Source organism: Takifugu flavidus, chromosome 20 (assembly GCF_003711565.1).
Source record: "Takifugu flavidus isolate HTHZ2018 chromosome 20, ASM371156v2, whole genome shotgun sequence".
NCBI lineage: Eukaryota > Metazoa > Chordata > Actinopteri > Tetraodontiformes > Tetraodontidae > Takifugu > Takifugu flavidus.
The window spans coordinates 5084872-5104631 of record NC_079539.1 but is presented as its reverse complement, the minus strand read 5'-3'; the positions used below and the strand labels follow the sequence as shown (position 1 = coordinate 5104631).

Genomic DNA, 19760 nt, shown 5'->3' with positions numbered 1-19760 from the left:
GTTGCTAGAGTTTGTCCACGAAAATCTAATTAAACATGCAAAATCTACGAAGGCGATTTTATTTCAACTATTATAGAGTAAATATTGCAACTCTCGCGAGATCTTTGCGGTAGCTTCGACAGTGCAGCTAGTGCAAAGTTATCTGGAGTTCTGCACCTATTTTATCAGACTTTGTGGGCCGAAATGGATGCTTCTGGAAGCCAAGACGAGGGGGACAAACCACATCACCGACCCTTTCTAATAGGAGTCAGTGGGGGAACTGCCAGCGGCAAGGTGAGATTTGTTTTCTCCCCGATACAAACATTAGCATCCCGCTTAGCTTAGCCTGCTTAGATCGGCGCTAACATTTTCAAACTCGCTGTTGGATCCCTGCTAAAATAACATCTTCTATGAATCAGACATTAACACCACTTGATTTCCCACCTTCTGCTTTGTCAATATTTACTGACGGTGCTTCTTGCGAGCCTTTATCGTTCATTTACATGATACAGGAAATGAGGCGCTGCAGTTTGACAGTTGCCTAATTTTGCCAAACTGTCACCTGATCACATCGGTTAATAACCGCAATAAATCAATTTTCAATCACTTATAACATTATATTACACGTTCAAGTACCGAATGTAAAAGGGTTCTCTCACAGTCAACAGTTTGTGCCAAGATCATGGAGCTCCTCGGGCAAAATAAGGTGGACCATCGCCAGAGGAAGGTGGTGATTGTCAGCCAGGACTGTTTCTACAAAGTGCTGACACCAGAGCAGAAGGCAAAGGCACTCAAGGGCCAGTACAACTTTGACCACCCAGGTAACATCGACACAAGTGTGCTTTTTGTTTAGCACAAGTTTAGCACTTGTGCCGCTAACTGCAGCTAATCATTACACTGATTAATGATTAATGGTTTATCTGATCATCCAAGTGTAGGAAATGACCAACACATTTATTGGGTATCTGGAAAGCTCTTAGCAGTCTACATGTAGTTGTGCTTGTTATTGTGTGACCCGTTTCCCAAGATGACAAACTAAACATGACACGTTTCCTCTCTTCCCACTTAAATTTCAGAGGCTTTTGACAACGAGTTAATGTACAAAACCTTAAAGGACATTGCCGAGGGAAGGGTAGTTGAAGTGCCAACATATGACTTCGTCACTCATTCTAGGTAAGACGGTCCTTTTCTCAGAGCTTGTGTTTTACCCTGAACCTGCATAAAGTCTATCTTATTTCCAGGATGGAAGAGAGGATCACGGTCTACCCAGCGGATGTTGTCCTCTTTGAAGGAATCCTGGTGTTTTACCCTCAGATAGTACGGGAAATGTTCCACATGAAGCTCTTTGTGGACACAGATTCTGACGTCAGACTCTCTCGCAGGGGTACGTATGACATTCTTCACACACCAAATTCCAGATACTGCCACGGCCTAATGATAATTTCTGGTTGTTCCCGTAGTTCTGCGAGACATGAGCCGAGGGAGAGACCTGGAGCAGATTCTCACACAGTACACAACATTTGTCAAACCTGCCTTTGAAGAGTTTTGCCTGCCTGTAAGTGTGACTTTCCACTGTTGATTTATTTTTTTCTGCTTCGTTTAAAACACGTTTTGAATTTCTCCGGTCAGACTAAGAAGTATGCAGATGTAATCATTCCAAGAGGGGTTGACAACATGGGTGAGTGTTTCTGTAAACATGGCTGACCTCAGAGGTCTTTCTCCGGCATGAACGGATTCTTCACAGGTGATCTCTGTCTCAACAGTGGCCATCAACCTCATCGTGCAGCACATCCAGGACATACTAAATGGAGACATCTGCAAATGGCAGCGGGGCCCCCTCTACGGGCGGACTTTGAAGCGGGCCATCACCGAGCAAAGTGACCTGCATAATGGAACCGGTAACCCGCCAGTAAAGCGGGTCCTGTTGGAGCCCAGCTGTCGACCTCACTGAGACGGCGAGCTTGCGGCTGTTTTCAGACGAAGTTCTGAATGGAAATTGTTACTACTGATGAGTGGCGGGCATGTCAATGTTATTCATGTCATCTCCTTCGACTAAAACAAGATTGTCCCCGTGGCTATGACTGGTGCATATACTGTATGTTTTCCCGTGTAACCATCTTCCTTGGTGTGGAACAAGTTTTTAATGTGGAACTGTGGAGGAAGGTTCATTTGGAGGGCAAAATATTGCAGGAGTTATTAATGTAATGCACTATGACTTTATATTTATAACCTTAATTTGAGACCTTATGTCAATTAAACTTAAGCTGATGTTCTTGTTTTCCTTGTGTGTTTTAAATTATTAATATCCATTGTGGTAGCCGTGATCCAAGTGCTTCCGGTTTGATTATACACAGCACAGGCCTTAATTTTTTTTGATTTCTCACCACGTATCATTCTGTATCATGTTAGGTGAACATTTTCAAATGTGATATTAAAAAATAAAGATTTTGATCACAGTGTGTATAGAAACAGAGCTGTTTGTTTTATTGGTGTTGGATAGCACAGTGTGATGTGTTGGTTTTGACCATTATCCCCCCCAAAAAAGTGAATCAAGATGGGTTTTCTTTCTCTACAGCACATTTTGGAATGACAAACACACAAGTTTTCAGTCGCACACGAACACTCGCACACGCTGATGTGGCTGAGATGCGATTGGGACTGCCAGATGGTCTCTACACCTGAACACAGCACACGATGATTCAGTATGATGTACGGAAATCACAGCATCTTTAGTAATTCATCTTTTGTTTTTGCTTTTTTTAGTGCACATGTGTTATGGCACTTCGGGAGAAGCTTAGCTCTTCTCATAAGCATAAACATCCTTTTTAAGAACAAAAGGAAAACTGTATATAATACATTTCATAACCATACATGATTCTTACACAAAATGTTTCAAAACACACTCAGTCTCTTAAAGGCCATCCTCTCTTCAGATTCAGATCCCCTCGTGGCTGCAGCAGGTTCTCGGCTCGGCAGTCTGTTTGTGTGTGGAGGCCACAGTTCGTGACAGGCAGCTGTCCCGGTTTTGCTGTTCTGAGGAGAATCTGCGAGTCTCTGAGTGGGTTGGAGATTAGAACCGACAAATGGCACATAAAGAATGGAGCGTCTGAAGAAATAATGGACCGTTCAGCGCAAACCCAGGCACACACAACGGCTCCACTCTATAACAGAGAGCCCAGGGAGCAGACTTCTGTTGTCTGTGCACCTCCCTGTTCTCTCTATGTGACCCCCTCGCTCCTTGGCGTCAGGACTCCTCCCTGCTGGAACTCTTCCCCATCTGATGGCCAGAGCCAAAGTAATCCCAATTATAATCTTCTGGATCAGGACAGCTCTTTGTAAACCTCGTCCACATTCAACTGTCTGCAGTTTGTCCTCCGTTCCCAGATCGATTCTCCCATTATCTCCGACCGTTTGCTTTCATTTGTGTCTGCCCGAGTCTATATTAAAGTGGAGTTAGTGTCGTGAAGCACAGTTGCAGGTCGGTCTCGGAAAGAGCCACGTACCCTAGGTCTTCTCCTCGCGGTCAGTCTTGCGTCTGGTTATGTTCCTGGGCTTGATCTTCAGCGACAGCTCCCACAGGGCCTCTTCTGCCAGGTGGTCGCTGAAGTCGTTGAAGAAGGTAACGATGTCTTCGTTCCGCTTCAGCTCATAATGCCTGAGATGAGACGAGTGCGAGGTTCGATTAATGTCGTGAAAACAAAAGCGCTGTGTACTTTCATATGCTGTACATTGGCTCTTACACTTGCTGGAAGCGCCGCATGCTGTCCAGAATGTTGAACTGCTGCCAGCGTTTGGAGAAGTTGACCTTCCCGTCAATGTAGTCTGGGTTCCCCAGGTGGACAAAGGTCAGGTCCTGCAGAATAAGACCCCTGCAAGACAAAAGAGTTTTGAAGCTGTTGTGGCGGCCAAAAACAAACTTGTGACGGTTTTATATGGACTCACAGGTATGGGATGCACGGAGGCTCCACTTCAGCCAGAGCAGCTCTGTACGCTCTGAAGGAGGAGGAACTGTCGATCAACGTGCAATATTCTTCCAATCCCTGAGAGGAAAAAAAGGACATGTTGTCATGGTTAAGGAAGGTTTAAAATAGTTCTTCTAACGACTGCCTTCACAAAATAGGTCTTAAATATTTTATGTGTTACCTCTGAGGTCTGTTTCTGCCACTCCAGTCTCCGGATGGGGGCAGAGTCCAGAGCAGACAGTATTGCCAGGTAGGAGTTGAAATTATTCAACTTTCTTAAGTGCTGTTAAAAAAATAGGAATTTAGTTACAAGATTTCCTTCCTTTGCTACTTCAACACCTAAATGGGTAGTTCCGACTAACCTTCATAATCTTGATAAACTTTAGAAGCAGCTTCTCTCTGTCCTGGGCTTTCTCCTGCTGGATTATCAAAGAGCGAACCCTGTAGGATTAGGAGAATAAAAGCATGCAGAGTCAACAATTACCATCATCCAGCGGAGAGAATATGGTGATGCCACTTTTGGGCGTTTTAGCCTCACCAGTAGCTCATGTTGTTAAAGTGCTCTGTGAACTGAGTCAGGTTTGGACTCTTCTCTTCATTCTGCTCCTTGGCCCAAAGCAGCACCTCAGGGATCTGGAGAAGATCAGCAGGGGTTGACTGAGGGCGCAGCTCGGAGTCGGAGTTCACACAATGCTGAGCAACAAAAAGGCAATGACTGCTTTACCTCGATCTTATAGAAGAGCTCGGCGTCCAGGAGAGTAAGCTGATCTGCAATCTCATGACTGCGGAAGTCGTGGAGCGTTCCTGGCCTGTTAGGACACGGATACATATCAGCTCACCAGACCAGATGGAATGAAATTATCCAACTGATTGTGAAACTTTTGATATCATATTTTTCCAAATACAGTGCTGAATGACTGCTTGAATATATGCAATCACAGCGCGTGAGTGGTACCTGGCAGAGACGCCTCGCGAGGCCAGTGGCTTAAGAGAGTTAGTGTAGCGCAGTAACTTCTTCTGCTCCACTTTGTCCAGGATGTTTTTCCGGAGAACACGGGCAAGGCTGAGCTCGCCATTGCACACCAGCGTGAACACCAGGTCCATCAGCTGTTTCAATATGTCCTCTGTCAGTTCCACCAAACTGGAAGACAGAGGAAGAGAAAAGGAGGAGTCAGCTCTTCGCGTGCTTGTGAAACACTCGCAAAAGACAAACCTCTGGATAAATACTTACCACAGCTCATCCACGACCCGAACCAGCACAAAAAATGTGTTCTTGCTGACTCGCTTCTTGAAGGTGTCTGGGCTGTGGCAGAAACTTGTGTATGTGCACTGGGGTCAAGGTCAATACTAAACTTTATACGAAAAAAAATTCCATTAACAGAGATTTTACACATTAATGAGCCATTATTGTCCTGGTGCTCCTGTTTATGCTCAAAGGATTATGTCAATAGCATTTGGGACAATCATAAAAATATTTTTTGTGGTGATTATAAACACTAGTAATACAAAAAAGCTGAAGATCAAACAAGATAAAGATGAATTTCACTGGGAAATGGGGAATTTTACAAATAAAGTGAGAAAAGGATATCTGTAGTGCAGCTTCTTAATGAGGTCCTCAGGGGTTATAAAAGTCCTATATGTTGTCAGAAAAGCTTCACAGTACAAAACAAGATCTGCAAAACCAAAACAGAAGAAAATAAATATCAGGGTTCAGGTTTTAAATTGATTAGACATGACAAGTCTGTTTTGGAATATGGAAATACTGCTGTTGTATGACAACTGTTCCAGTGACCTCAAAGCCCATTAGCACACTGTCCTGTTAAAAAAAACACAGAGTGAGCGTAGGTGTCGTCACACGGTACCTTTACGTTCAGTTTCTGTAGCGTGGACTAATAAAATATCTCCCGATCCAGCACGGACGTCAGGGCCATCATCGTTCTGGAGAAAAAAAAGAGGAGAATTCAGAAGATGAATGACAGACAGGGTGATGGGTCAGACTAAAAAGTGGAAATGGCTCATGTGCCATGACGCAGAATAGCTTGAAACCCATTTTTGTAGCACCTGTCCCGCTCCTTTGATGACGAAGAAAAAGTCTTGTGTGTGATAAAAGCAGCGGCACTGCAATCCATCTTCTGTGATCTCTCCTTCTAAGAATCATTTCTGTTGCACTGCCCCCCAACCATGCAGGATGCTGAGCAGCATTTTCACACATCTGTCTATCATACTGCACCATGCAGGACAAAGGAGGAGGAGGAGGGGATGAGGCAGCACAGGAGAGCAGGGCGGTTCAATTCCAGCCCTGCATTTCCTCCGAATCGCCTCCAGGGGGCAGCAACTGATCTTAAAGGTGCCAGTCTGACAATCTGATTTGACATCTGACTGAGTCACACTGAACTTTAGTCTGTGTGGGACTAACAGGATACAACGCACAGACTGGTGATACATAGCTCTGTCACAGCATATTCTTACAAAACAAATGGAAGAGCTTCAGCTTACCTCTTGTTTTAGTGTTATTCGACTCATGATCTCCTTGTGATCTATGAGAGTGAGCTCATCTACGTCTTCTTCGTCGCTGCCTGCTGACTCCGTCGACTTTTGCCTCCTAAAACAAATACATGCAGTACATGGTTCAGTATATACAGTATGGTGACAAATACACCTGTAATATGGGATAAGGAATACTGTTACCACCCATACCTTTCCTTGTCCACAGTCTCTTTGCTATTGGTGCATGGCTTCTGGGAGGTGGGGTCATCAGCTGTGATCGTTTCCTAACAATTGCAGGAAAAGCAATGGTCATTTACTCTCGCTTCAACAGACCGTCGGTGAAGGACGATGAATGAAGTCAGATCAGACCGCGTGGACCAGAACAGTGCATGCAGTACGGTTTTCATGGGAGGACAGATGGTTCGTGACCCTACTGGAGTCACTTCGATGAGGCTGGAAGCTGATGAGTAACAAATTAGAATCCAACACGACACCCAAAAAGATTCCAACACCACAAACTTCAATCAAACACCCACAAGTCACTTTTGCTTTCACCCTCACACACCACAACCCAACCAGTGTACAAAGCTGTTATGGGAAATGTTATTTGAAAACTGAAACCCACTGAGAATCCCTTTAAGAGGAGCTACATATCCATTACGTTGGAGCAAAGGTAAATACCTTTTAAAGGTGAAGCACAGCCACAGAAAAAGGTCACCTAAGTTAGAACACGCATGGATATCTTTCCCCACGACACAAAAGTCCCTTGCAAGCAAACTGCAAAACTTGAAGACATGCTCAGTCAAGTTTGGCTAAATTTGCATTCCATTTAATCGCCATCAGCTCAAGAGATGAATCGATCAGAACCGCTTGAGTGGAGGGAATGAGATCTGCCATCAAACTGGGAAATCCTCCGCTGCATTTCAAATCAATTCATATCCTGATGGGTCGTGTAAATGGAACTGACCTTTAACCCGTGGCGGTCAGCTACTTACTGTGAGGGAGAGCGGCAGCTCCCCATTGGCTTGGCTGGATGAGTACAAGTTGACATACTCTCCCTCCCCGCCCTCGTCATTTGCGCTTTCGCTCTACGGGAAGAGAGGAGGGACAAACCCAGGCGTAAGGTACCCGAGAGGGGCACAGAGCATTTGGCTTGATGGTAAAGCTAAGAAGAAGAGTGATGCTCGTCGAGGTTTGCTGTGGTACAGTGATCAGTAACCTTTGGAGGTCAGTCTCGCCACTGCCGCCAGGTGGCACTGGAGTGCGTCATTTGCAAAGGTATAGTATTTACTGAAAACAAGATCATGCAGAGCATCATACTGAACTGAGATTCTTTAAAACCAGTAATCAGACAGCAGGCAGTTAGTGGGCGGTGAAGTTGACAACAGGATGCAACCAAGTGTCATTATCATCTGTGCAACACTGAACTACCCTGCACAGCAATCTGCCCAAACCCAGTGTCTCGTTTTATTATCTGTTTCAGAAAACTGCTACATGCTTCCTGTATATGCTTCCATCGTTCCTTGGTAAGCTCACCGCGGAGGTGTGGAGAGAATCAGTGAGCGAAGGCTCAGAAGGAAGACAGACAGCCACGGAACCCATTGAGTCGGCCAGGGAACCATTGGGCCCGCCCCCACTGCCATCCAGAATGGTGGCATTGGTCAAGGTAACCTGGTCCAAGCTCTGTGATTGGTGGAAAGAATGAAAGCAGGAAACGAAAAAGAAGTAAAGAGTAAAATAAAAAAGACAGCACTGCAGGATCAGAGGGGTGAAGGCAGAACAGACAGAAGGAAGCTGAATAATAGGAAGGAGAAGGGAGGAGTGTTCACTTCATTCTCCATTCACCTCAGTTATGCTTGGATTATCAAGAGTGATCTGCCTGAACATGAAGCACACTGCGCGCCTTCACCCACATGTGCACGCAAACACACACACACACACACACATGCGCGCACACACACACACACACAACACACACACACACACACACACACACACACCATCAAAGCAACAGCGGCACCACCAGCTAAAACATCTCCAGTGCAAATGACAAAATAGAAATAGTTAACAAGGAAAGGATGCTTTGACAACACTATTGTGCAAGTGAGTGAGGATTTGTGTGTCAACCTTAAGAAATTCCTCTCTGAAGGGGAGGCATCGGAGCTTGTTTGAACATGTTGCACATTTTAGCTCTGTTTCAGCATACCAGCATGTGGGGCATATACAGACCACTGACACATATTGCACACAAAGGCCTGTGTTTCTTCATGCACAGACATGCAAAATCAGCTGGAGCTTCTTCTAAAAAAAATTGGAATTGAAGAAAATCACCCAGAATTTTAGGCCTGAGCATTTCCTTCTTTTAACTCAACATATCCAAAGCAGCTTTGTTAGCATGCCTCCCCCAAAACACATTACCCCATTGAGCTCAGGAATGCCAACATTCTACAGAAACAGACAAACGGAAAGTTTGGAGGTGTGTGCATAAGGCGGGGTGAAGAGGAGGGCAGGAGAAATGGATGGGACCGCATCAAATGTGTGAACAAGAGCTCTGTGCTCGAGGATGGAAAAAAGACGAGGCGAAGACATGGAAAAGGAGGAATGTGTTTTCCATCAGGTCCATCTGGTGCTGCATTCCACTGGAGATATCCTTAGGGAGATCCACACCTTGTGTTTTAGGGTGCCCGCACCAAAGGGTCGTCATAGGTCAACCCCTCCCAAAAACACTAGCATACAGCCAAGTCTGTAGTAGCCAAGGAACACAGCATTTTATTCATTAAAAGTGGTCGAAAGGTTCCAGTCCAAATGAACGTTATATATTCCTACAGCTAAAGGCTTGGCAGTACTGATGATGTTGGGACGTGCTGCTCCAGACACAAACACCTCATTCAATGCAGAGAGGAAAAAGGTCAAATAATGACCCATCACGTTGAGAACCATTTCGGCGACACACACTGCACAGCACATCATCAACTGCACACACTCAAAAGCACTGTGATGACAGCGCAACTAATGCCGGCCAAACCACAACACACAACAAAAACACACACAAAGCACACATGGATGGGTGAATGGATAAAATGTTGGACCACACAGCAACCACATTAGTGACCCTGGAGGGACGGCCACACGTGAAAGCATAGACGGGCAGGGGGGAGATAAACAGACTGTATCACATATGGAGCACACACACAGGTCAAGCCCCTGGGCCAGTCCAGGACCACACAGCACCCACATTAAAGAAAGGGTGGTGGACGGATGGGGGTGTCGGAAACTCACCGTGGGTGTGGTCAAGGACGCTTGTCCAATCAGGTAGGAGTTAGAAACGGACATGCTGAGGCCCAACCCAGAGCCTGCCTCCTCCATGGCCGCCACAGACGGCTGGAGGTGGCAGGACAGAGAAGAAGAGGAGGAGGACGAGGGAGAGGAAGAGTGGGAGGCCTGAGATGGGAATAAAGAGGATAGGAGATAAAGGAAGAAAGTAGAGAGTAATCGGGGTTTAGAAAGGGCAAATAAGGAGAAGAGGGTGTTAAGGGAGTAAAGAAAAGGGGACAGTTGATAAATAGAAATAAAGAGTGAGTTAGATTTAATAGAGATTAGCAGATTTAATCAAAGCTAAGCAGTAGAAAAGTCAAAGTGGTGAAAGGCTAAAGATGATTTTAGCAGGTCATCTTGCAGACTACCACTGTTTGACCCTCCCAGCGTGGCTGTATTTGAGTTACAGTTAAGTCCCCTTTGGCAGGTTCAACAAGAAGCACATAGGTTACGCACATTTATCATTTACAGCATCCAATAAACTCCTTTTAGGTTCCGAGCTTTAATAGCCTTACAGAAACCAGGCCAACGACAACACATTCTAAACCGGGTCAGTATTATCCACTCTGCTTTTTGCCGCCCTTTTCCTTATCCACACAGCAGCTGAAATTACTTTTTTCCCCTCCTTTTTTTTTTTTTTTTGAAAAGCCGTGTAAAGTCCCCAAAGCATGTAAGCCTGGAACACGGGCTTATGGAGGAGGCAAACAGGCTTATTCCACTGGGCCACGGGCTCATCAAGTCCAAAACATGAAGCCAGATTAGGCCTTGCAGCAGGAGCAGAGATGAGTGCAGTTTCACTGATGGCACCGGATGCACGTATGTGGCTGCACAAAGGGGCTGGAAAAGGAAGAAAGACTCTGAGGTGGCATGAGCGGAGAGCTGCTATAGTCACGCACTGTTTTTACCAAGGATGCAGAACGTCTGACAGCATTTATACATGTTAAATCATAGTTTGCCCACACACAGCAACATGCTAGTTTTATAGCCCTACACTTTTGCTTATTCAAAGATTTCGAAAATACTTATAAAAACGGCATAATTGACATTTCAATACTTCTTTTGAACCACCACCATTTAAACAGTGGGAGTGGAACAAAGAAGCAGTGACATCATATCGAGAGAAAAATTCAATAAATCTATGAAAATATCTTACATATTTGGAGGGGAAAAAAGCTTGTTCCAGATGGACCTCATCACTCTAACAAGAGGAAGGATTTTTTAGTGCTGTGTAAGTGCCTTACACGCTTCACCGAAGTGTGAGCGCTCTATGAGCCGTCTCTCCCTGCGTCCCACTGACTCTGTGAGACAGTGGTCTCAATTAAGCCAAACATCGACCCAGAATCGGATAAATGGACGGGGCCTGATGTGGCGGCTGATAAAGGCTGGTCTTATCACTCGCGAACCAACCAGACAACTCCATCGGCGCACAAACCTTTCGCTGTGGCTCCAGAAAACGACCGGGTGGGAAGTAAGGAGGAGGGATTTAAGAGGTGAAAGAGATAACAAGATAGGAAAGGGAAATTTGACGAGGATGACCGCAGGAATGCACTGGAAGGCTTCCCAGCCATTGGTTCGAGTTCCAAACCTCTGCCGCAGAGGGGTTTTTAATGTTCTTTTGATATGCCAATAACAATCAAAAGAAACAACTTTAATATGATCCTTGGCACAATCTCAGTAATTTAAAGAGCGATCAAAGAAGACTCCGTGTTATCAAGGTTTTAGAGAGAATGGGGACTTACGGGAATTTTTAAAAAATGTATATTTTTAGAGAAATATACCGTGTTTTAAGTGCCCATTTCTTAATGCAGAATGTAGCATCAGTTCAGTGGCCTTACCAGTTGCCTTTGTTTCGGGGGCAACGCTGGAGGCTGCACAGGCTCGTGAACAGAGTCGGTGCTGCTGAAAGAGTCATTGAAGCCGTAGACCTCCTGAAAGCGCTTGTTTCGCTGCTCGTAGATGCTCTCGCTTTGTGGCATCTGGTAGAACACTGATGGCTGTGGCTCGGAGTAGTCCTCCATAAACTGCATGTACTGGAGAACTGAAAGATGAAGATAGATTAGGTAAAAAGAACAATGCATTCGTATGAAATACGTCTTTCTTTTGTTGTGAGTTCAACTAAATCCGATAGTCTGGTTTTCTTTTATAAAGGACCATATATCACTTGTCATATTTTTACAGCAAAGGCTGATTTATTCTGATTTTCCCTCTCTTTAAAAATAAAAATAGATCCAACAATTCCTGTAATGTGAGTTGAAAACACACCCCTGCCTACTTCTTTTGTTCTTTTTTTCATTTCTTGGCCTCTCTGGAACACACATTTTATGAAAAACTAACCCAGGAAGAGATCAGCCGGGTGCGGCTGTCAAGATAACATATATTTCCTTCTTACAAAACCGCAGTGTTGTCGTCATAGATTATGATATATAGTCTATCTGAAAACAATGAGATCGGAATGAAGGTATGGAATGACATAATACACGAGCATCTGAGGAAGTGATGTAGCTGTGGGTCAGGAAGGAAATGACCAAATATTGCCCCTTGTGCCCCACGTTTGCATCATTGTAGCACTTCCTGGTATTCGTATCCGGCATCTTCTCAATATTTCCTTGACTTAAGGAATTTTTCAATGAAGTGATGACAAATTGCTCCAAACTCCGCCCGCCCACTGCCCTTTCCTCAATCGCTTCCTAAAATATCCCTTCTTTAGAATCTTTGTCAGTGCTCTCACTTGTTTTGATCATTTTTCTTTCTTGGCTTCATCACTTCGACAGCCCACCCAATCTCCTCCTCCCCCTCACTTACTGTGTTTGCTTTTCTTTTCCGGCAGTGGCGGCGGACTGGAAGGTACATCAGCACTCTCACTGGCTCCATAATGGGCAACAAACACCCCCCCATTCGTCTGGGGCATGGGTGAAATGGGTGTGAAAAGGGGAAATGGTGGGGTGGGGTGTCGCTCTTCTTCTGACAAGTTGTCATACTGGGAGGGATAGCGTTCGTACAGCACTCTGGATCCAGCGTCAGGGAAGGGAGACGTCTGTGTGCTGCGTCGCTTCTTTTGGGGAAGGGCAGGGGGGGCGCTGATGCGTGCCGACTGGAAAGGATGGGTTTGATTGGGCTGCGGTGTCCAGTATTCTGGCTGCTGATGCGGGGCTATGAAGCGAGGGTGAGAGGGATGCTGTCCGGGGACCGGGGAGGACGACTCGCTGTGAGACTCGGGTAAGGGGCTCAGACACCCTCCTACGGGTATGGGAGGGAGATTTTCGCCAACTGACAAGTCCTGGTGGAGGAAGTCATAATCCGGGTCGTAACACTCTGTGTTGTCTGAAAGGAAGGAAAAAAGAAAGTGACTCATCGTGAAGTTAAAAACGGAAACATTAACTGAAGGATAGCGTTTATTTTTAACACCTTCCCAACAGATGGGAGAAATATTAATGGTGGCTATTTGCAAAGGTTAATCACAGGCCAAGTTTAATTTTTGGCTTTATTTTAGAAGTGACTCACTGTCATAATCTCCAGATTTAATAACTCCAAAATGAGTAACAACCTTATATTTTGTCCCTGGCTTAAGGAGAAAAGTCGAGCAGATCAACTTATAGATAACAACCAAAAATAGCCAATAATAGCAGCCAATAACAGTGGGCGGCTGGAAATAATACGCTACAGTTATAACAGACTCATTTTAATAAGTCAAAGCAACACGTCCAAATCGTTTACATCTTTCATTTCCCTAAAATGGATTAAAAGGGAAATATTTTTTTGCCTTTTTGAAACTCATAACGCAAATGAGTGAAGTGAATAAGAACCACCAAGAGATGTGAACAGGAATTAATAATAAATATCAAACCAATGTCAATGACCTTATCTAACAGAGGTCTAGCTAACATGCTGGTTGGCTCACAGTGAAAAAAGTAAATTGTGAATTCAATTAAGTGAATTCAATCTTTAAAACAAATATACTGAATATGAAATGTAGGAATCTATACATTAAAAAGGAAATATTGTGCTTTCTAGGCGATTTCTTTTTCTTGGCAACATAAAATAAATGCTTTGGTCCATTGAACTGATTGACATCGGCAATAAAATAGAAGCATTTCATATTTAAAAATGTCTTCACAGCTGAAGAGCAGGTTCAACATCAGTAATGGAACAACACAACTGGAGAGCAGCTCTTCATGATGTCACACTTCTCCCCTCTGCAGTTGCCTATAGATGGCAATCTCTTCATCCAGCTCACACACCTCATCTGTGTGTGTCACTTTCACAACTTTAAGGAACATATAAATTCTGCATTTTTGATTTCAGTGGACTTATTTTAAGAAAAGTCAAATGTAATTAGCAAGTTATCATTAATCAGGGTTCCAATAAAGGCTGCACTATTACTTTCTCTCCTGGAAAGAATAAAATGTATTCAGTTAAACCCTTATGTTTGAGAGAATTGTATAATCAAATCTAAATCAAATGGGATTATGCTGAAGAATTCCAGATTTGATCCCATGTTAACTCTTACCGAGAGTCTCGCAGCTGGTGTTTCGCGAACACTGACCGCTGTCGTGGTCTATGGAGGAGAGCTGCTCGTCCGACTTGCTAAGTTTCCCCATACTGCTGCACGGAGACAAGCGTGGAGAGTCGCCCCCGTACGACTGACTCCCCCCGGAGAAGCGTCTCTGCAGGAACTCCTGCTCGTAGTCCTGCTGCTGAGACAGATTGCATTTTTTTAAGAATATTTGGGTCTGTATGCTGGCATGATCTAAACTAAATCTGAAAGTGCTTTGTTATCTCACCCAGTTCCTCACCTGTCTGTGTACACTGCAGGGCAAACTGGAGCCACGGCTCATTGGTGCGACCACTGCAACCCTTGTGGGGGAAGGGGCTGACTGCCGCTTCTTAGGGGGAAGAGCTGGTGGTGGGCTGTTTGTAGATAGATATAAATAATGAAATAAGTAAAAGAGGTGGCAATGTTAACAAATTTAGCAGGATCAAAGAAGCAAAAACACAAAATATGGCTTCCACAGGCATGTATACACACACAAACCAATGTATGAATACATGAACAGATATTATCTTCACACCTGCGGGAAAACAAGATAAAGGGTATTTATTATTAGCCACTCTCAGGTATGGTAACGATCTGCCCTGCTTATCTAGCCTAGGTTTGTGAGTTAATTACAGGTCAAAATGGGGATGGAGGAGGAGACATTGCACATCTGAAGTCAGTCACACGCTTTCATGCACTGAACAGCCTGTTGATTGGATGATCAAATCTGGAAATACCCTGAAGGTTATTAACTCAGGGACAACGCAACCATGCAGGTCAAACTTTCATCCAATCCCAGGCATTATGAGGTTTAGGGTGGGATGTTACAAATGGAGACGGGTGGTCCGATGGTCTAACATACTTCTCCTTCTGAGAGGGTCTCCTTTGGCCAGCATCAGCACTCAATTGTGCTCTGGACCCAGTATCCAAAAGAAAACCACAATGGGAAAAACAATGAGAGAGACAGCAGAAAAAGTGAGGCAAGACGGGAAACGGCGCAGCAAACAAACCAAAGGACTCCGTGATTTAAGTGAGAGATGAAAAACTGTGAGGAAGTTGGAGTTTTTGAGTATTTGCAGCTCAGTTGCACAACGAAAATACAATATACCAAAATCTTAACTGCAATAAACTTTTGTCACTCAACTTTAATGGTTGATTGGACGTGATTGTGTGTTTATTCATAGAAGTGCTGCTTGTCATTTGTTATCATCAGTCTGTACTTCTGTGTAAAGGATGGTTTCATGTAAGCAGAGTGTGCAGCCCCCAGACAATAACAGTAAACAGGAAGTAAGGGCAACACACCAGCAAGTCCTCACAAATAGATTAAAACCAGGCCAGTATTCCAAGCAAAAACATGTGTTATGTGACTAAACACAGGGCAGTAATCCCACAGAGCAGAGAGCACCTGAGGATCTGCAAATTTCACTTTAAAATGTAAACTGTTAATTTCCTGTTTCTGCTAACGCTTCGTTCTCTGTGGCCACTATGGCGATTTCATTTTCACTTGTTTCAGGTGAAAAGAATCAGGACTTAACAAGACGGTTAACGCAGAAATGGTCTGTTCCTTCATTATAAGCTTATTCCACTTCCTTCAGGATTCACTTTAATTCAACCAATATTTTTGTAGCGACGCTGCAACAGAAGCAGAAATCTGTAGCTGCACTGAACAACCATCTGTACCTGAGCTCGGCCATTTTGGCTTCCGGAAGTGGAGGCTTTGGAGGGGCTACATCTTCATCAGGTGTTTCAGAGGCAGTCTCAGCAGGGGTGCTGCTCTTCTTTGAGACCTCCTGCTCCCGATCTATCGAAGGCATCTCCACTGGCAGGTCGCTACGCAGATAATGTGAATGAATAAATGAACTACTCGTGTTTTAGGGAGCGTGTTTAGATGCTACACTCACCCCTCTGCTGGGGCCGAAACAGGTGGGGCTGGTTTGTTAGGCGTTGTGGGCGATGGCTGCTCTTGCTTCTCAATGGTTAACTTAACCAGTTCCTGTTTGAACAGAACAACATGGATCGCTTCAGAACCGTGGAAAAGCATTAAAAAAACACCGCTAACACTTTTACTATGGCCTACCTTGACTCCATCCAGGACTGCTTTGATGACGCTGGTGACGGACGCCACATTTTCCTTGTCCTCCAAGTCAATGCCATCCAGCATCACCTGGTCCGCCCATCGGATAAGGTTAGCCAGACTTTGATAAACTCGGTTATGGCAGGAAGACAGCGCCGAACTGTTGAATGGGAGACGCATACGGGTGGGGAAAACAGGAGGTTAGGCATTACCCCTCAACAAATCTCCTTGTTTATTTAAATTACATATATAGGGGTTCTCATGCAGAGAATAAGCCAACTTCAAACTTCAAAGTAAAAATAATCAAACTAAAGAAGGTGTAACCACACTTGGAGAGGGAAGTGTTGTTTCGGCCTGTAGTGAATGCACAATGAGACCAATAAATAGGGTGTGGAAAGGGCCTGCACCAACATGCTGTAGATAATTCACAGTGCTGGAATATTCATCTAGTGTATGAGCACAGCTCAGCACTGTGGTGGCATTAGGCAAATGAAAGGCCCTGGAGAGGCGAGCGAAGGGATTTGAGGCATGGTATCGGAACTGAAATAGAGGGGATCATATTTGTGACTAAGAAAGGCTATAGACAAGCTTTAGTTTGTGTTGAAATTAAACTTAATTAGAAAAATATACCTTTCGTTTAATACAGACAACATTGTAGTACCGTACTCTGAGCATGTAACAGACAAAAAAACCAATGAACAGGTTCTGTTTAGCTTGGAATCCATTAGACTGAAGTCAGATCCTCAAAGAGAAATGGCTGCTCCTCCATGCTGCAGCAGTAATCCATCAACTGCTTTAAAACAGAGCAGCAAAGCAAAAATACTGCTTCACCTCTGACCTCTATAGCTTCGTACAAAGTGACTGGGGAAAAAAAACAAAAACAAAAAACACAGGCCACACGCAACGTTAGCTGAGCACGGGCTATTTTGTCTGTTTTACCAGAGGCTAAGAGCAAGTTAATATGCAGGATGAGTAAAATTTACTCTTGTTTGCCTGAAGTAAACGACACAACAATGAACAACATCGCACATAAGTTAAAAAAAAAGAAAAGAAGAAAAGCATTTTTGTCTTCAGGCATCACACACTAGAGCCCTTGAGGGGAGGGCCTCTGACAACACTCCAATCTCTACAATCTGTTCAGTGATGCTAGTTCCAACATGCCCTGCCCTTACATCTGGAGGGAAAAGACACGTCATCCCCAGCAACCAGAGAGCACAGGCTGATATCCATTTTAAGCAAAAGACTTTGTGGCCTTATTACAGAATATGCATCAGTAGGTTTTTATGTGCTACAGATGGCTAGCATTTCATAAAAGTGTGCCCCTTACCTGTGCTGTATTCGGGAGTCACCCTGGACGAGAGGAAGGATGGCTTCGAGCACCTTGCTGGCTGAGCCTGGAAGCATCTCTAGCACCTTCTTCTCCACAACCATTTTGTCAACAATCGTCTTGAAGTAGCGCAGGGCACTGACTACCTCCTTCTCCTGCTCCTCCAGTCGGCTAACCTTCTGGAAAGACAATAAAACAAAAGAGTGCCTTAAATCGGAAAAACAAAACACCTTCTTGCAAGCTCAACATAAACAATCGCACTAAATTTATAATGGCTCTCATCATTTCCAGCACCAGCTATTAAGTTATGTGGCTTGCTGCCATCTTGGTGCAACAGCAAGCGGGTCTTTCAATTCCTAGGGAATATATTCATTACACTAAAATCCTTAAGAGGGCGTGGTGGAAGTCATTCAGGAAGCAGCTCAATTCATGTCTATATAGGTTTAGACACCTGCTGTAGCAAAGCCAGCTGAAGCACGGGTAGGCTGTGGGAACCAGCAGAGAAACCCGTGTACACACAGACACAATGGAGTACAGAGAACACAGCACATGAAACAGGAAAACAATCATCTCCCAGTCAAAGGCGCAGAATCATGTAGGAAAAAACGGTGTACTTCCCACAACACACACAATTATGTTCTGGTACACACACACATGCAGAAACACACACCTTGTTAGCAGGTTTCTCAGTACTCTTGGCTGTTGGCTCGGGCTGAAGCTGCTTGGACTTCTTGGATGGAGTCCTCTTGATTTTGGGGGAGTGAAACTTGTCCTTTAGCTTCATTGTGAAGGAGGACAGATGGGACCGTTGTGAATCTAAAAGTAGTAGAATCCAAAAAAGAATCAAATAATTGCATTGTTTCCGCTGATTATTACACCTAGATGTGACTGTTAATGAGAGGCACAGCCATGGCTGCACTGGTGTGTGAATGCAAACGTCTGTACACAGAAATGAGAGAGCAGGCAGATGAGTGTGGTTAGTAGTACTATAGCAGCAAGATAAAAGCAGTTTCAAACAGAAGAAGCCACATATTTAGAATAATCTATTTGGTTTCTCTGACGGGACAACCCCAACCTCAACACCGAGTTGCGATTTCCACATCAGAACATGTGGCAAACTGGAAACAGTTTTTCCCCCCTTTATAGGTTTGTGTAGAAATGATTCTATACACATTGTAACAGATAAGTGATGAGTTTCTTTCCCTCTGTGGACATACAACATCTTTATATCTGGTTTTCAAGAAGAAAAATGCAATTACTGGCAGAACATGTCAAAAAGAAGACAGCGAGCTGCGTGCTGCTTTCAAGTGCGCCATCGATCTACTCATCACAGAAACATCCAGCCTACTGTCCTTCCTCACCCGTAATCCTCATTGCACATATCTCACAGCAAGGAGACACATTTTGCAGAGACAGTCAAGGACAGTTACGTGTCTTGTTAAAATGTAGACGAACACTTTCAACAAGTCAGTCCTGATTCATTAAGCTATTTTTATGCCATGCTATCCTTTTAATGCTATCTTGAGCGCTACTAAAAATACAACAGCTTCATAGTCTGCAAATTACTAACAGTTTGTGGCATGACTCAATAATGTCAGCAACTGGAAATGAATCTCAAGGCAGTTTAGTCACATTTAATCTGCATTTGACCCAGTTCCTAATATCCAAACAGGTCATTATTCACATCTGTAATGAGCAAATTTATCTTCCTAAATAAGATCAACATTGCTGGAATACTTCTTTAACAATTCAATGTCATGGCAAAGAGAAGTGTACAATAGTTTATTTGTTGGTCTCTTTTAAGTCACTAAGGTGTAACAAACACCACGTGCGCGTTCTCCTGCAATGTAAGAAAAAAGATGGGGATTGACAGCAAGAGTAAAGACCCTGCAACAAGCAGCTTTGTGGATGAACAATGTGTTGAAGCACATGGGATTGTAGGGTGCTCTGGTGCACCTCAGCAGCCTGAATAGACAGTGTCAGAAGACTTTCATACTCCCAGCCTGTACTCCAACTTTTAGTCAGCTCTGCTCTCCTGGCATGGCTTCATTTAAAGTGTCAAGTACAGCATATGATTTTCAT

General features: G+C 44.2%; 2 protein-coding genes across 21 annotated transcripts in view; one reads left to right on the top strand and one right to left on the bottom strand.

The window, feature by feature from the left end:
- Positions 1-20: 20 nt before the first annotated feature.
- On the top strand, positions 21-2448 carry uck1 (uridine-cytidine kinase 1). Its single transcript, XM_057019610.1, has 7 exons — positions 21-273; positions 641-800; positions 1056-1152; positions 1221-1363; positions 1440-1534; positions 1609-1657; positions 1743-2448. Exons 1-7 carry the CDS (start codon positions 184-186, stop codon positions 1928-1930), a joined length of 822 nt encoding a protein of 273 aa, XP_056875590.1. The 5' UTR covers positions 21-183; the 3' UTR covers positions 1931-2448.
- rapgef1b (Rap guanine nucleotide exchange factor (GEF) 1b) overlaps positions 2441-19760 on the bottom strand; it is a 29540-nt gene continuing 12220 nt past the window's right edge. For 3 of the 20 annotated variants that reach the window (XM_057019588.1, XM_057019591.1, XM_057019593.1), the window contains exons 2-27: positions 18349-18494; positions 17679-17857; positions 16355-16511; positions 16179-16270; positions 15958-16107; positions 15140-15190; positions 14525-14651; positions 14251-14437; positions 12546-13064; positions 11579-11781; positions 9708-9869; positions 7965-8111; positions 7424-7516; positions 6639-6712; positions 6438-6543; positions 5804-5879; positions 5530-5614; positions 5173-5265; positions 4897-5082; positions 4666-4750; positions 4480-4574; positions 4304-4382; positions 4123-4224; positions 3922-4019; positions 3720-3848; positions 2441-3634 (exon numbers count right to left, since the gene is read on the bottom strand). In XM_057019588.1, coding sequence (XP_056875568.1) covers positions 3484-3634; positions 3720-3848; positions 3922-4019; positions 4123-4224; positions 4304-4382; positions 4480-4574; positions 4666-4750; positions 4897-5082; positions 5173-5265; positions 5530-5614; positions 5804-5879; positions 6438-6543; positions 6639-6712; positions 7424-7516; positions 7965-8111; positions 9708-9869; positions 11579-11781; positions 12546-13064; positions 14251-14437; positions 14525-14651; positions 15140-15190; positions 15958-16107; positions 16179-16270; positions 16355-16511; positions 17679-17857; positions 18349-18494 — 3572 coding nt within the window. In that variant the 3' untranslated portion in view covers positions 2441-3483. The remainder of the gene's footprint in view (positions 3635-3719; positions 3849-3921; positions 4020-4122; positions 4225-4303; positions 4383-4479; positions 4575-4665; positions 4751-4896; positions 5083-5172; positions 5266-5529; positions 5615-5803; positions 5880-6437; positions 6544-6638; positions 6713-7423; positions 7517-7964; positions 8112-9707; positions 9870-11578; positions 11782-12545; positions 13065-14250; positions 14438-14524; positions 14652-15139; positions 15191-15957; positions 16108-16178; positions 16271-16354; positions 16512-17678; positions 17858-18348; positions 18495-19760) is intronic. The other 17 variants (XM_057019582.1, XM_057019583.1, XM_057019584.1 and 14 more) reach the window with 17 other exon arrangements.

Coding starts and splice junctions, on each gene's coding strand:
- uck1 (XM_057019610.1), top strand. CDS start 184: ATGGATGCTTCTGGAAGCCAAGACGAGGGGGACAAACCACATCACCGA. Junction 1,535..1,608: donor TTGAAGAGTTTTGCCTGCCT/GTAAGTGTGACT, acceptor TTCTCCGGTCAG/ACTAAGAAGTATGCAGATGT. Junction 1,658..1,742: donor AAGAGGGGTTGACAACATGG/GTGAGTGTTTCT, acceptor CTGTCTCAACAG/TGGCCATCAACCTCATCGTG.